At 41.6% G+C, this 16,127-nt stretch overlaps 1 protein-coding gene across 1 annotated transcript; it reads right to left on the minus strand.

Moving 5' to 3' along the window:
- Nucleotides 1-6,966: 6,966 nt before the first annotated feature.
- Nucleotides 6,967-11,697, minus strand: LOC109865085 (beta-crystallin A1-like). Its single transcript, XM_020453214.2, has 5 exons — nt 11,631-11,697; nt 10,627-10,822; nt 10,188-10,329; nt 9,594-9,736; nt 6,967-7,610 (listed from the first exon to the last, which is right to left on the minus strand). Exons 2-5 carry the CDS (start codon nt 10,800-10,802, stop codon nt 7,463-7,465), a joined length of 609 nt encoding a protein of 202 aa, XP_020308803.1. The 5' UTR covers nt 10,803-10,822; nt 11,631-11,697; the 3' UTR covers nt 6,967-7,462.
- Between the last annotated feature and the right edge of the window lie 4,430 nt (nt 11,698-16,127).

A 16,127-nucleotide genomic window follows, 5' to 3' on the forward strand; every position in this document is an offset into this window, starting at 1 on the left:
GTTCATTAATTGTTTATGGTTCATTGAACAGAATTGGAAACAGTGTTGAAACCGTTTACAATAAAGATCTGTGAAGTTATTTAGATTTTTATGAATTATCTTTGAAAGACAGGGTCCTGAAAAAAATATGTTTTTTTTTTTGCTGAGTTTTTAAGGGAGAAACACAGTCTGGATTTGGAGTCACACTCAAAATTAAAAAGTGGAAAACCACACTACAGGCTGATCCAACTTTGATGTAATGTCCTTAAAACAAGTCAAAATGAGGCTCAGTAGTGTGTGTGGCCTCCACGTGCCTGTATGACCTCCCTACAACGCCTGGGCATGCTCCGGATGAGGTGGCGGATGGTCTCCTGAGGGATCTCCTCCCAGACCTGGACTAAAGCATCCACCAACTCCTGGACAGTCTGTGGTGCAACGTGGCATTGGTGGATGGAGCATCTTTTCGTGACAAAATATCTCGTTTAAAACGGGAACGTTTTTCATCCCAAAATTAAAATAGCGCCCCCTATATCCAAGAAGTTAACAGAAAATGCACATTAAGTCTAATTTTGCTTAATATAAGTCTGTTTTGGTAAAAAAAAAAAATCAGATAACATTATTCATGTCTAATGATGTTTTGATAAGAATTAAGTTGATATTTGTCTAGAAATGTTGTGAACACCCCTTCAAATTAGTGAATTTGGCTATTTCAGCCACACCTGGTCTTGAATCGGTCTCGCTTTAGATTGTCTCAAACACAACCATTTCTGTAGGTGAAGATGGGGATAGTGATCGATCACTTGCTTCATCCAGGAGAGAGGTTTCATCCGAGGGTTGTTATGCCACACCTGTCAAGTGGATAGATTATCTTCGCAAATGTGCACACATTTGCATAAAAAATAACTCTTGAATTGGTCAAGCTAGAGACACTGAACCAACTGTCACATTTTCAGCATAGTCTAACCTCCAATTCTTAAAAACATTTGCATAAAATAACTCACCAACAGTAACTTTTCCACTCCCGCATGTGGAGAAACCGGATGTGGTGGTCCTGGGCTGGCGTGGTTACATATGGTTGTGAGGCCGGTTGGACGTACCGCCAATTTCTCTAACATTGGAGACAGCTTATGGTAGAGAAATTAACATTAAGTTCTCTGGCAACAGCTCACTCTGACATTCCTGCAGTCAACATGCATATTGCACACTACCTTAAAACATGAGGCATCTGTGGCTTTGTGTTGTGTGACAAAGCTGCACATTTTAAAATGCACCAAACACATGTTCACATTATCAGCCTATCCTAACTTCAAATTCTTTCAAACCTTTGATCAACTATAAGTTTATACAATTGCATACATTTGAATAAAACAACCATTCAACAGTAACTCTTGAACCTAAACTAGAGACACCAAACCAACTTTCACATGTTCAGGCTGTCCTATCCATCAGTCCTTCACAAGCTATGATGCACATCACATTTTCTTATTATCATTTTCTTATTATTAGTTATTATTATTTGACTGACTCCGCTCGCTATAGCGCTTAAACGACGTAAGCTATTAACATGAAACCAACTTCTAAATGTGCAGACTGCCCCAAATGAGGTTTCTTGAGAAAGCATCTATACATTTTGTACTACAATAATATTTAAATGGGATACCAATGCATTGCAATGGTCAAGGTGTCAAGGCTCAGGAGAATACCCAGATGCAGACAGTTCGAAGTAACAAAAACAGGGGTGCAGGCAAATGACAGGTCAAGGGCAGGCAGAGGTCAGTAATCCAGAGCAGAGTCTGAAAGGTACAGAAAGGCAGGCAGACTCAGAGTCAGGGCAGGCAGAGGTCACTAATCCAGGGTGGTGTGACCAGGAAAACTAGAAAACCGGAACTAGAGAAAGACAGGCGCATGGGACAAACCGCTGGTAGTCTTTACGAAACAAAACAAACTGGCAACAGAGAACACAGGTATAAATACACTGGGCATAATGGGGAAGATGAGCGACACCTGGAGGGGGGTGGACACCAGACAGGTGAAACAGATCAAGGTGTGACAATAGACTTACATGGTGGCATTTTTTTAAATGTGGGCTTTTTTCTCCTCCTACACCGTTTAAACTATCAAAGCCAAACCAACTTTGAGATGTTCAACCTGACCAAACGTTTGCATTCAGATTTGTCATACAGTGCCTTGCGAAAGTATTCGGCCCCCTTGAACTTTGCAACCTTTTGCCACATTTCAGGCTTCAAACAAAGATATAAAACTGTATTTTTTTGTGAAGAATCAACAACAAGTGGGACACAATCATGAAGTGGAACGACATTTATTGGATATTTCAAACTTTTTTAACAAATCAAAAACTGAAAAATTGGGCGTGCAAAATTATTCAGCCCCTTTACTTTCAGTGCAGCAAACTCTCCAGAAGTTCAGTGAGGATCTCTGAATGATCCAATGTTGACCTAAATGACTAATGATGATAAATACAATCCACCTGTGTGTAATCAAGTCTCCGTATAAATGCACCTGCACTGTGATCAGAGACCATGTCCATCGGAAGTCCATGGATCCAGAAGAAGTGTTGATTCCAAGATTTCGAATTAACCCATTTTTGTCAAACCACTGTACAAATTGTGTGAATGGTCTCTGTTTCAAAATGTAATGTTTTCCTAGAATAACCATGGCTCCGTGCATTCCTCATGTGAGTAGGCTACTGGTAACAATCAGCAATAGCCATTTGGGATATTCCATTATATTCTTACTGTAAAATAATGTGTGTTGACTGTGGTAGGGCAGGGCCTGTGACTTCTGTTATAGGAACAAGTTCATTTAATTGGTATTGCAGAGAACTACAACTCAAAACATGCTATTCTGTTCTTTTGATATACATTTCCTTGTATCATGTTTTTTTATGACTTTCCTAACCGAAATATGCATACATTTATTTGTGTAATGGGCAGTAATATTTGACATGTACAGTATATACTGAGTGCACCAAACATTAGGAACACCTTCCTAATATTGAATGGTCCCCTCTTTTTCCCCCCAGAACAGACTTAATTTGTCGTGGCATGGACTCTACAAGGTGTTTTTTTTGTCTTGCCCTTTCACCCTTTGAATGGTACACATACCCAATCCATGTCTAAATTGTCTCAAGGCTTACAAATAATTCTTTAACCTGTCTCCTCCCCTTCATCTACATCAGTTGAAGTGGATTTAACAAGTGACATCAATAAGAGATCATAGCTTACACCTGGATTTTTGATGGTTATTCCTATGTCATGGAAAGAGCAAGTGTTCTTAATGTTTTGTATACTCAGTGTATACGGTAAATACGGTAAATACCTCACATACGACTCATAATGACTGAGTAATTATTCCATTAAAATAGTTCTGTCTCTATAAAGATGATTTAGCCATTTGCAAGAACACTATAGCTGAGTTACAGTAATAGGCAATCAAAACATGTCTGAGAATGGAATTCTAAATACAAGTGTATTTAATTGCATTTTAAAATGAATGGATTCATATACAAGGCATACAGCTTAAGTTGCAAAGCATTACAAGGCCTTATTTGAAGCATGATCAAACAGAGAAAGAGACAGACAAAGAGACCATGGCCCATAGCTCACGGGAAAGGGAGAGAAGGAGTGTAGGTACACTATATATACAAAAGCACAGCACCAGTCAAAAGTTTGGACTCATTGCAGGGTTTTTCTTTATATTTACTATTTTCTAATGGCGAAGACATCAAAACTATGAAAATAGCACATATTGAATCATGTAGTAACCAAAAAAGTGTTAAACAAATCTAAATGTATTTTATATTTGAGACTAATCAAAGTAGCCACCCTTTGTCTTGATGACAGCTTAGAACACTCTTGGCATTCTCTCAACCAGATTCATGAGGTAGTCACCTGGAATGCATTTCAAGGTGTGCCTTGTTAAAAGTACATTTGTGGCATTTCTTTCCTTCTTAATGTGTTTGAGCCAATCAGTTGTGTTGTGACTGGTACTGTATGTGGACACCCCTTCAAATGAGTGGATTTGGCTATTTCAGCCACACCCGTTGCTGACAGGTGTATAAAATCGAGCACACAGCCATGCAATCTAGCCAACACTGGCAGTAGAATGGCCTTACTGAAGTGCTCAGTGACTTTCAATGTGGCATCATCATAGGAGGCCACCTTCCCAACAAGTCAGTTCATCAAATTGCTGTTCTGCTAGAGCTGCTCCGGTCAAATATGAGTGCTGTTTTTGTGAAGTGGAAACGTCTAGGAGCAACAACAGCTCAGCCGCAAAGTGGTAGGCCACAGAAGCATATAGAATGGGACTGCCGAGTGTTGAAGCGCGTAGCTTCAAAAATCATTTGTCCTTGGTTGCAATACTCACTACAGAGTTCCAAACTGCCTCTGGAAGCAATGTCAGCACAATAACTATTAGTCGGGAGCTTCTTGAAATTAGTTTCCATGGCCAAGCAGCCGCACCCAAGCCTAAGGGCACCATGCGCAATGCCAAACGTCATCTGGAGTGGTGTAAAGGTCGCTGCCATTGGACTCTGGAGCACTGGAAACGTGTTCTCTGGAGTGAATTTGTCCAAAAAAAGCTTTTGTTTACATCTGTTGGACTAATGATTACACCCTAGGTTAGCTAGATGCAGGTGATATTGGATTTGTCACTGTCTGTCCATGTGTCACACGGACAGGCATGTCTCCCCAATATTCCGACATTGCATTTTGCCCCCCCCCAATTTCATCATTGGAATATGATACAAAACGAGTCAGCAGTGTGCTTTAGGACCATGTGGATGCCTCCGAGTGGCAGGGGTAGCCTATTTGGAGTGTTTATCTGACTGGATGTAAAAAATAAACAGTTATGTCCCCCCTACTTCTAAAACATGTATGTACTTCTCAAAGAAAACCATTGACTCTTCCCAACGAGCTGTTCTTGTCAATGGGGAGAAACTGAAACTTGTGTCTAACTTAAATCATCTCTGCATAATTTTGGACTCCAAATTGCCATTGCAGAAATGGGTGAAGGTGGTTAACACTGTCAAGTTTGGACCATCCAACTTTTGACTTATAAGACCTTACCTTCCCCTGGAGGCCATCAAACTCTATATGCATGCTATGATCTTATATATGAGTTTTTGACTCACAAGTTGGTCATGAGCAGGAACTACCGTTCTAAAACTAATTGTCTAACTCTTCAAACAAATGCTTATCCAAACCGTTACCACCATTGTCACATCATGAAGATGGCGCCAGAGGGGATGGCTGCTGTTTTATGGGCTCTTAACTAACTGTGCTATTTTATTGGTAACTTTTTTTGTACATAATGTTGCCGCTACCGTCTCTTATGACGAGCTTCTAGACATCAGAACAGCGATTACTCACCTTGAACTGGATGAAGAATGTCTCTTTAATGAGTCGGACGAGAGGGTCCTCATCCCAGTCACTTCCAGGACAAAGAGACGGAAGAGGTATTGCTGAATGAGATCGGGGTTCCTTTACCTTTGAAGAACTTCGGATGTTTTCAATGAGGAGACTCTCAGTTAGATAGCAAATGCTCAGTTTTTCCTGAAAGATTATTTGTTTAGGAGAAATCGCTCCGTTTGGTGCGTCACATTTGGCTACCAAAAAAAAACGAAAATTCAGTCATCAAAACGCCGAACTTTTTTCCAAATTAACTCCATAATATCGACTGAAACATGGTAAACGTTGTTTAGAATCAATCCTCAAGGTGTTTTTCACATATCTCTTCATGATATATCGTTCGTGGAAGCCTCCTCTCTCCTCTCAATTACTGGATGACTGCGTGCAGCTTGTAGATTACGCACCAATTTAGACAGAGGACACCGGGTGGACCCCTGGTAAATGTAGTCTCTTATGGCCAATCTTCCAATGATATGCCTACAAATACGTCACAATGCTGCAGACACCTTGGAGAAACGACAGAAAGGGCATGCTCAGTCCTGGCGCATTCACAGCCATATAAGGAGACAATGGAAAACAGAGCCTCAAAAATTCTGCTCATTTCCTGTTTGAAGTTTCATCTTGGTTTCGCCTGTAGCATGAGTTCTGTGGCACTAAAATCTTTGCAGTTTTGGAAACGTCAGAGTGTTTTCTTTCCAAAGCTGTCAATTATATGCATAGTCGAGCATCTTTTCGTGACAAAATATTGCGCTTAAAACGGGCACGTTTTTTAATCCATAAATTAAAAGAGCGCCCCCTATATCCAAGAAGTTAAGGGGAAAGTAATCTGAAAGTAATTAGATGACATTACTGAGTTTGGGTAATTCAAATGTGACGTTACTGATGACAATTTTGGACAGGTAACTAGTAACTGTAACGGATTACATTTAGAAAGTAACCTGCCCAATCAACAGGAGGTTGGTGGCACCCAAATTCATAATGGCTGGAGCTGAATTAGTGGAATGGTATCAAATACGTGATGCCATTCCAGCCATTAGTATGACTAACCATCCCCTCAGCAGCTTCTACTGACCGAAACCTGCACTCACACATCTTCAGCATAAGCCAAGCTATGTTACATATAGCGGTACTCTTCAGCCCTACAGTAAGTGCTCAATACTCTGTCCGTACGTAAATGCACACACATTTCTTCGGGCACTGTCCAAACAGCAATACTCTCAGCTATAATTGCATGCTATACCGAAACAGCAGAGTTTGGCTCTCTGCCACTCCACACGGTGTCCTCGATGCAATGTTTCCCCAACCCAAGAGAACAGGGTTTCCTTCCCGGCAAGTGAGTCCTTTCTCACTTGCACCTGCGCAGTTACCCCCCCCCCCCAGTTACCCTAAAGCAGGTTAATTAATAAGTGCTTGGCCGTATGGTCTATAAACTCTGTTTATCAGGGTACTATATTCCCATGTCAAGCCTCATCTGTATCCACCCTCTTTCCCCCATATCGCTGTGTGTGTGGGTGGGAAGTGCGGGACAAACAAACACAGTTACACAACTACAAGCCAGTCATTGTCTTGTTATTCTCTCTTTCTTTTGCTTGTTCTCTTTATTCATCAGTCTCATACAATGTTTACCATCACAACTACAGTGACAGGCAATAGTGGTGATGATGATGATGATGATGATGATGATGAAGAAGAAGCTGATGATAATGATGATGTCGTGGACAAAGAGGAGCAAAAAAGTTTGGCGTCCAGCCTCTGGGAGGTGTTGAGGATTCATTACTCTTTCTCTCATCTCTGTAATTCCCTGTCTTTCAATTCGTTCTTCCTTTGTTTTTCATGATGGTTTAAAAAATAAGCACCGTGAACATTTGACGTCGCCGGTAAGCACCTGAGGCCCGGCCCGCAATCCTGCCTGGACTAGCTGGACCAGCGGAACCGGGATGGGCGAGGGAGAGGAGGCAGAGTATAAGGCGGAGTAGTAGGAGAGGGGAGAGAAGAGAGGGAGGAGGAGTAGGAAGTAGAAGAAGAGGAGGAGGGATGAAGAAGGTGTTTCCTGCTCAGTGCTGAATCCTCCTGATAGACTGGATCTGAGGGGTCTGGGCGTGGGAGCCAAACTCACGGTAACACTTGTACTCTCCTCCGTGGCAGTCACACTCCATGATGTACTGGTGGCCACGGTAGCCGGGGAACTGGTAGCACACGAAGCTAGAGGGAGAGAAGAGAACAGGTCTATCAGATACACTGTTACTGTGAGGTAAGTCAGAGTGTGCCATGGGAATTAGGATGAGAATCAACTTAGGCAATAGGACAGAGTATTGCAGGCAATAAACGTGTGAAAATGATTACAGTGTAGTGTATTATTGGAATGGCAGCTTCAGGTTTGAAATGATAAAGGTTGGCCAGCTGTAGTAGTCCAGTAGAAGTAGTAGTGGTATTGGTATTAGTGTTGTATTAGTAGTAGTAGTAGTAGTAGTACTAGTAGTAGTAGTAGTGGTAGTAATATCGGTATTAGTGTAGTAGTAGTGGTAGTGGTAGTGGTAGTATTGGTATTAGTGTTGTATTAGTAGTAGTAGTAGTGGTATTGGTATTAGTGTTGTATTAGTAGTAGTGCAGAAGTGGTGGTGGTTGTAGTAGTAGTAGTAGTAGTAGTATTAGTAGTAGTAGTAGTAGTGGTAGTATTGGTATTGGTGTTGTATTAGTAGTAGTGGTATTGGTATTATTGTTGTATTAGTAGTAGTGCAGAAGTGGTGGTGGTAGTAGTAGTAGTAGTAGTAGTAGTGGTAGTAGTATTGGTATTAGTGTAGTAGTAGTGGTAGTGGTAGTATTGGTATTAGTGTAGTAGTGCAGTAGTGGTAGTAGTGGTATTAGTGTAGTAGTAGTAATAGTAGTAGTAGTACTAGTGGTAGTATTGGTATTAGTGTAGTAGTAGTAGTAGTAGTAGTGCAGTAGTTGTAGTAGTATTGGTATTAGTGTAGTAGTAGTGCAGTAGTAGTAGTGGTAGTAATGATATTAGTGTAGTAGTAGTAATAGGAGTGTAGTCGGTAGTAGTAGTAGTAGCAGTACTAGTAGTAGTGCAGTAGTAGTAGCCGTACTATTGGTATCAGTGTAGTAGTAGTAATAGTAGTGTAGTCAGTAGTACTAGTGTTGTAGTTGAAGTAGTAGTAGTAGTAGTAGTGTAGCAGTAAAAAAAGAGCTTGTGGTGTTTTAGTAGTATTAGTGTAGAAGTAGTAGTAGTATTAGTGTAGTAGTAGTAGTAGTAGTAGTAGTGTAGTAGTATTAGTAATAGTGTTAGTTGTTCTAGTTAGTTGTACTAGTTGTTGTAGTGTTGTTGTAGTAGTGTTGTAGTAGTAGTGTTGTAGTTGTTGTAGTGTAGTAGAAGTAACAGTCATTACTGGTAGTAGAGATTGGTCTGTGTCAGTAGTGTACTACTAATAGTAGTAGTAGTAGTAGTAGAAGTAACAGTCATTATTAGCAGTAGAGATTGGTCTGTGTCAGTAGTGTACTAGTAGTAGTAGTAGTAGTAGTAGTAGAAGTAACAGTCATTATTAGCAGTAGAGATTGGTCTGTGTCAGTAGTGTACTAGTAGTAGTAGTAGTAGTAGTAGTAGAAGTAACAGTCATTATTAGCAGTAGAGATTGGTCTGTGTCAGTAGTGTACTACTACTAGTAGTAGTAGTAGTAGTAGTAGTAGTAGTAGTAGTAGTAGAAGTAACAGTCATTATTAGCAGTAGAGATTGGTCTGTGTCAGTAGTGTACTAGTAGTAGTAGTAGTAGTAGTAGTAGAAGTAACAGTCATTATTAGCAGTAGAGATTGGTCTGTGTCAGTAGTGTACTACTACTAGTAGTAGTAGTAGTAGTAGTAGTAGTAGTAGTAGTAGTAGTAGTAGAAGTAACAGTCATTATTAGCAGTAGAGATTGGTCTGTGTCAGTAGTGTACTAGTAGTAGTAGTAGTAGTAGTAGTAGTAGAAGTAACAGTCATTATTAGCAGTAGAGATTGGTCGGTGTCAGTAGTGTACTAGTAGTAGTAGTACAAGTAGTAGTAGAGTGGTAGTATTATTTCAGTTGTAGTTAAAGCTGAGTGAGTAGATGGTTCAGCTGCAATTGTGCACTTGTAGTTATAGCAGAAATAGCAGTGGTAGTATATTTAGCGTGACGTGGCAGTGTCCCTGTCATGGCATTAGTACTTACGCTCCGCTCTGGATGTGCATGGATCCAACCTCGTTGTTGAACCAGCCCATGGCCTGCAGGGAGGGGTAGTCATCACACATCTCAAACTGGCGACCAATCATGTTCTCCTTTTCATAGATGGTCATACGGGACTCCTTGTGGCTCTGAGAGAGAGAGAGAGAGAGAGAGAGAGAGGGGGAGAGAGAGAGAGAGAGAGAGAGAGAGAGAGAGAGAGAGAGAAGAGATGAAGAGAGAGACATATTAAGCAGCAGTTTACATTATTATAGTATTTCATGTATTGTTATTGATAATTGAATGTATCATAAGGTTATACAATATTATGCAATGTAAGTAATCTGGTAACCTTTGCATGATAATGTCATAGAATGTTATGTTGTCTTGAGTTGTTATAGTAAAGGTAATGCAATGTGATTTGATGCATTGTAGATAATGATAATAATGTGATGATCCATGATAATGTGGGATGGGATAGCATTGTATGCTGTAAGGTTCCGTATATAGGCTACTACTTTTGACCAGAGCACTAGCCCTAGATCAAAAGTAGTGCAGTATATAGGGAATAAGGTGCCATATTGGATGCATTTAAGGGCTCACAGCGGAGCAGATGGGTCTGAACGAGATCATCCTCTCGATGCGGTAGGAGTTGCTGCCGCTGTAGGCCTCAAAACGGGGGTAGTCTCCCTTCTCCAGGACAAACTGCTGGCCACAGAAACTGGAGTGCTCATACCCAACCCAGCTAGAGGGAGGCAAAAGGAGGGATACAGGGAAGGAATGTTGGAGGGAGAGAAAGGGAGAAGGAAAGAGTGAAATAGTGATGGAGAGAGATGTAATGACAGAGAGGGCGATGTAGGGAGAAAGAAAGGAAGGTAGGGAGAGAGAAAGAAAGAGATAAATTACAGAAGAGATAACTAAGGAGCGAGAGAAAGATTAGTCAGTGCCCAGTGCAATAATGGCTGACATTGGCTCATGTTAGCCTGCTGGAAAACCTCCCCTAAGTCTTCCATGTTTTGGGAAAAGTTCTGGGACTACTTACGCTCCACACTCGACCTTCAGGGAGCGGATGTTCTCCATGCCACACTCCATTATGTTCTGGCAGCAGGCAGTGAACTCCATACGCTTTCCCTGGAAGTACTCCTGGTCGTACACTGTGATCTTCCATGGGCCCATGGGCATGGGGTTCACAGGGTTCATTGGGTTGGTCAGAGCCATTATGTCCTTCTGTCTCAGTGCTGAAATGGAGAGAGATAGGAGAGAGGGATACAGAGGGAGATATTAACTGAACATATAAATAATTCAGTTAATTCTTGACCAAAACATTTTTTTATGCCTACACCAAGAAATCCCACCCTGCCTCGAAGCTCCCAGTGAATGGCCCATAGCCTTTGGTCCCCTGACCAGTAGCTACAGAATAACACAGTTCAATGAACCTTTAGGTAAAGCCTCAGACTGACGTGTGCAGGACGCCTGACCATCTCTATACACCAGGCTCTCCCTGTTAATCTGCTGCTCTACCAAAGCCCTGGTAAGCTCTTTTAAACAAACAGAGTGATCTATGCATGATGACCAGTCATACCACTGCACTGAAGCTCCCGGTCATCATAGCCTCAATGGTTCTCAGATTATTCTATACCATTCCACCTAAACTGAAGCCTTTCAAATAATAGTATTCTAATCCTCCAAACAAGATAAAACAAAAATGTATCCTGCTACTAACAGTCTAACAACTCCCAGTCACCACTGGTTCCAGACCCATCATTTGGGAAACATTATTTTATAGTCCCCTCTTCTTAAAGCCCTGCGAAGCTCTATCACACAGACAAATAGAAATCTATGGTCCGGTTTCCGGGACCCAGATCAAGCCTTACGTCTTAAAAAAAACATGCTCAATGGAGAATCTCCAATCAAATAACTTTGTGGTTCATCACTATTTGATAAACATAAAGCTATGTGCCAAGGCCCATTAGATCAGATCTATCCAAACATAGGAGTAAATTAAATCTATTAGATAAACATGAAGCCATCTGCCAGCAGACCTACCTAAAACGTAAGCTGTGTGTTTCGCAGGGTTCCACTAAGCGCTCTGCCAGGGAGGTGTGTGTGTGGGTATATATACACACCTTCGGGGCTAGGGGGTCGGCCACACCTACTTCACTGTCAGCACTTTGCTTTGGGATCCATTGTTACTGGGCCTGAGCCTTCCTGATACACACACACACACACGCGCACGCACGCACGAACACACACACACACACACACACACACAGACAGACAAATAATGAATGTGCGTCTTTACATTGGCCCGTGTACACGTAGCATGGGTTAATTTTGTATGGACATACACATACGCACACACACACACATTTGCTCACAGAGAGACACCTAGTGTTCACACAGGAGCACAGACATACAGAGACACACAGACACCAATATAGACACCGTACATACGGTGAAACAAACACACCTACTGTATAGGATATAATGAAGTAATAAGACCCAAAGGGGGTGTTATTTATTGACCATGGCTAAGAGCTGTACTTAGGCACATGGCTTTGATTTACGTCATGCCTGGATAAAGCCCTTAGCTATATTGATACCTTATTGATATTATAAACCGGTTACCAACACAATTACAACATTAAACAAGTATTTTTGCATCATACCCATCATATATTGTCTTATATGCACTCAGTGGCTAGTTTATTAGGTACACCACCCAGTTCATGAAAATGATTAGCTCCTACAGACTGACACGTGGCCTTAGCTTGCTATATAAAGCAGGCAGACAGGCATCGAGGCATTCAGTTACTGTTCGATTGAACGTTGGAATGGGCAAAACGAGTGACCTAAGTGAATTTGAGCGTGGTATGAACTATGTGCCAGGTGCGCAGGGGCCAGTATCTCAGAAACGCCTGGCTTCCTGGGCTTTTCACGCACGACATTTTCTAAGGTTTACAGAGAATGGTGTGACAAACAAAAAACATCCCGTCCTCAGTCCTCTGTGTGATAACAGATCGCTGATGAGAGAGGAAAGAATTGTGCAAGCTAAGACGTGGGCCACAAATGGGCAAATAACAGAGTAGTACAACAGTGGTTGGCAGAAAGGCATCTCGGAACACACAACTTGTTTGTCCTTGTCAAGGATGGGCTATTGCAGCAGATGACCACACCGGGTCCCACTCCTAACAGCTAAAAACAAGAAGAAGCGGCTCAGATCTATGCATTAGCAAAGACTGGCACTGTTGTGGTATTGGCTGGTTATTGCTGATTGGCAGAATGAACGGACCATGTGAATGGACCATGATTAAATAAAATGTCAGCTGTGGGGGTCGTATAAAAAGGAGAAAGTGATGTAAAACAAGAACCTTTCGAGCCATGGATACAGAGCTGTCCTCCTCTGCAGCAATGTTACATACTTTAGATGACATTCGGGAAGAGCGTTGTCAATTATGTTGCTTACTGTTTACATAAGCCTTGTTCTTTGGTTTGTGATGTAAAATAGTGTACAGTATAGTTAAGTATGTACCTAATGATAGGCCTTCACCATTTCAGTTGTAGGCAGCAGCTCTTTAGAAATGAGATGATGACTTGAAATTAAATTATAAAGTCATCAAATAATACAAATATTTTATTAAGGTAAGGAAATGTGAAAAGTGAATAACTTCTGGTTAATAAGTGATAGTATTAATTGTTTTATTCAGTGTTGTTACAGCACTCAACCCACATAATGTATAGTGCATTTTAATGTTAAAACTTAAAACGTGCATTTAAAAAAATTATGGAACCAAAACCGAATCGACCTCAAAAAGCACTAGTTGTTCAGCACGGCAAGATTCTTCCTAGATATGTTTTGTTCTTGTCTACATGCTTGTGTATGTACACTTGTCTGTCCTTCTAAGTAAATTCACTGATGTGCTATAAGCGATGACGGACTGTCTTGAAATAGTTTCTAGTATGCCTGAGGCAGAGCAATTTTCCATTTCAGCTCCTTTTCCTTTTTTAAAATATTTTTTACAATGAATCTAAATGAACATGAATTGTGGCGTTGCCATTATTTCCATGTACGTTACAGTATTGCCCGTCCATACGTAGGCAGGGCAGGCATGCTCTGTCTGGTGCAATGGGAGAGCAGAAAGGGCAGTGCTATGGTAGCATGCTAAAGCCTATTCTAACTCTCTATGTATTTCATTGTGCTGCTAAAGCAAACAGGCAGAGAGAAAAAAAACAGCGTTGAGAGAGACTGGTAGGGCTGTACAATGCTAAATATCTAACAGAGACTACGGCATCCCATTCACTTCACTCCTCAGCAAATAATGAACATGTAGGGAAGAGCTTACTGACGTCAGCACATTGCCCAGGCCTCTCTCTCTCCGTGTGTGTTTGCGTGTGCGTGTGCGTGCGTGCCTGTGTGTGTGTGTGTGTGTGTGTGTGTGTGTTTGGAGGGCCTCTGCTCCTATTATGTGAATAAATCAATGTGTGTCTGTGTGTGTGTTGTTTTGTGTGGAGGGCCTCTGCTCCTAGTATGTGTATAAATCAATGTGTGGGTGTGTGTTGTTTTGTGTGGAGGGCCTCTGCCTCTAATATGTGTAGACGTCAATGTGTGTGTGTGTGTGTGTGTGTGTTTGGAGGGCCTCTGCTCCTATTATGTGAATAAATCAATGTGTGTCTGTGTGTGTGTTGTTTTCTGTGGGGGGCCTCTGCTCCTAGTATGTGTATAAATCAATGTATGTGTGTGTGTTGTTTTGTGTGGAGGGTCTCTGCTTCTAGTATGTGTATAAATCAATGTGTGTGTGTGTGTGTGTTGTTTTGTGTGGAGGGCCTCTGCTCCTAGTATGTGTATGAATCAATGTGTGTGTGTGTTGTTTTGTGTGTGGTGCCTCTGCTCCTAGTATGTGTAAAAATCAATGTGTGTGTGTGTGTTGTTTTGTGTGGAGGGCCTCTGCTCCTAGTATATGTATAAATTAATGTGTGTGAGTGTTGTTTTGTGTGGAGGGCCTCTGCTCCTAGTATGTGTATGAATCAATGTGTGTGTGTGTTGTTTTGTGTGTGGTGCCTCTGCTCCTAGTATGTGTATAAATCAATGTGTGTGTGTGTGTGTGTGTTGTCTTGTGTGGGGGTCCTCTGCTCCTAGTATGTGTATAAATCAATGTGTGTGTGTGTGTGTGTTGTCTTGTGTGGGGGGCCTCTGCTCCTTGTATGTGTATAAATCAATGTGTGTGTGTGTTGTTTTGTGTGGAGGGTCTCTGCTTCTAGTATGTGTACAAATCAATGTGTGTGTGTTTGTGCTGTTTTGCGTGGAGGGTCTCTGCTCCCAGTATTTGTATAAATCAATGTGTGTGTGTGTGTTGTTTTGTGTGGAGGGCCTCTGCTCCTAGTATTTGTATAAATCAATGTGTGTGTGTGTTGTTTTCTGTGTGGAGCCTCTGCTCCTAGTATGTTTCTAAATCAATGTGTGTGTTTATGTGTGTTGTTTTGTGTGGAGGGCCTCTGCTCCTTGTATGTGTATACATCAATGTGTGTGTGTGTTGTTTTGTGTGGAGGGCCTCTGCTCCTAGTATGTGTATAAATCAATGTGTGTGTGTGTGTGTGTGTTGTTTTGTATGTGGGCCTCTGCTCCTAGTATGTGTATAAATCAATGTATGTGTGTGTGTGTGTGTGTGTGTGTGTGTGTGTGTGTGTGTGTGTGTGTGTGCGTGTGTGTGTGTGTGTGTGTGTTGTTTTGTGTGGAGGGCCTCTGCTCCGAGTATGTGTATAAATCAATGTGTGTGTGTGTGTGTGTGTGTGTGTGTTTGTGTATATGTGTGTGTTGTTTTTTTGTGGAGGGTCTCTGCTCCTAGGATGTGTATAAATCAATGTGTGTGCGTGTGTGTGTGTGTGTGTGTGTTGTTTTTTTGTGGAGGGCCTCTGCTCCTAGTATGTGTTTAAATCAATGTGTGTGTGTGTGTGTGTGTGTGTGTGTGTGTGTGTGTGTTGTTTTGTGTGGAGGGTCTCTGCTCCTATTATGTGTTTCAATCAATGTGTGTGTGTTTCTGCTGATGCTAGCAGTAGCCCAGATGTGACAAAGAGATAAGCACAGTCAGCAAGCCTATGGCAGGAGCTCTCTGACCATATATATACTCTACCGTATTCAGACATTCAACACACACACACACACGCACACGCACACGCACGCACACACACACACACACACACACTCACACACGTTATGCTCTTCTATCCTTGTGGGGACTTTGGGGGATTTTAGGTCCCCACAAGGATAGAAGAAAAAGCTCAACATAATCCACAAAGAAAAGACTGCCAATCATTCTCCACATTCATGAAGTCTGCCCTTTTCTTTTGAAGTGTTCTCTTTCTGTTCTGACACCTTTTGTGGAGACAAACTTAGCAATATATATATTCCAATTGAACTTTTCATTAAGAAACATTCTGGAAAAAAATTTCACCTTTGGTGACAAACCAAACCATGGCATACAACACCCTGAATTGTGACTGGTTCTTGCAGTAGAGACAGCTGGCCTCTAGGGAGTAGCATTTCCT

This window comes from Oncorhynchus kisutch, linkage group LG19 (assembly GCF_002021735.2).
Source record: "Oncorhynchus kisutch isolate 150728-3 linkage group LG19, Okis_V2, whole genome shotgun sequence".
Taxonomy (NCBI): domain Eukaryota; kingdom Metazoa; phylum Chordata; class Actinopteri; order Salmoniformes; family Salmonidae; genus Oncorhynchus; species Oncorhynchus kisutch.

Bases quoted from the DNA above. Each gene is read 5' to 3' on its own strand.
- LOC109865085 (XM_020453214.2), bottom strand. From the start codon at position 10,802: ATGGCTCTGACCAACCCAATGAACCCTGTGAACCCCATGCCCATGGGC. The intron at 9,737-10,187 runs GTGAGCCCTTAA...TCTCTCTCTCAG, and splicing joins TCAGACCCATCTGCTCCGCT to AGCCACAAGGAGTCCCGTAT. The intron at 7,611-9,593 runs GTAAGTACTAAT...CTCTCCCTCTAG, and splicing joins ATGCACATCCAGAGCGGAGC to CTTCGTGTGCTACCAGTTCC.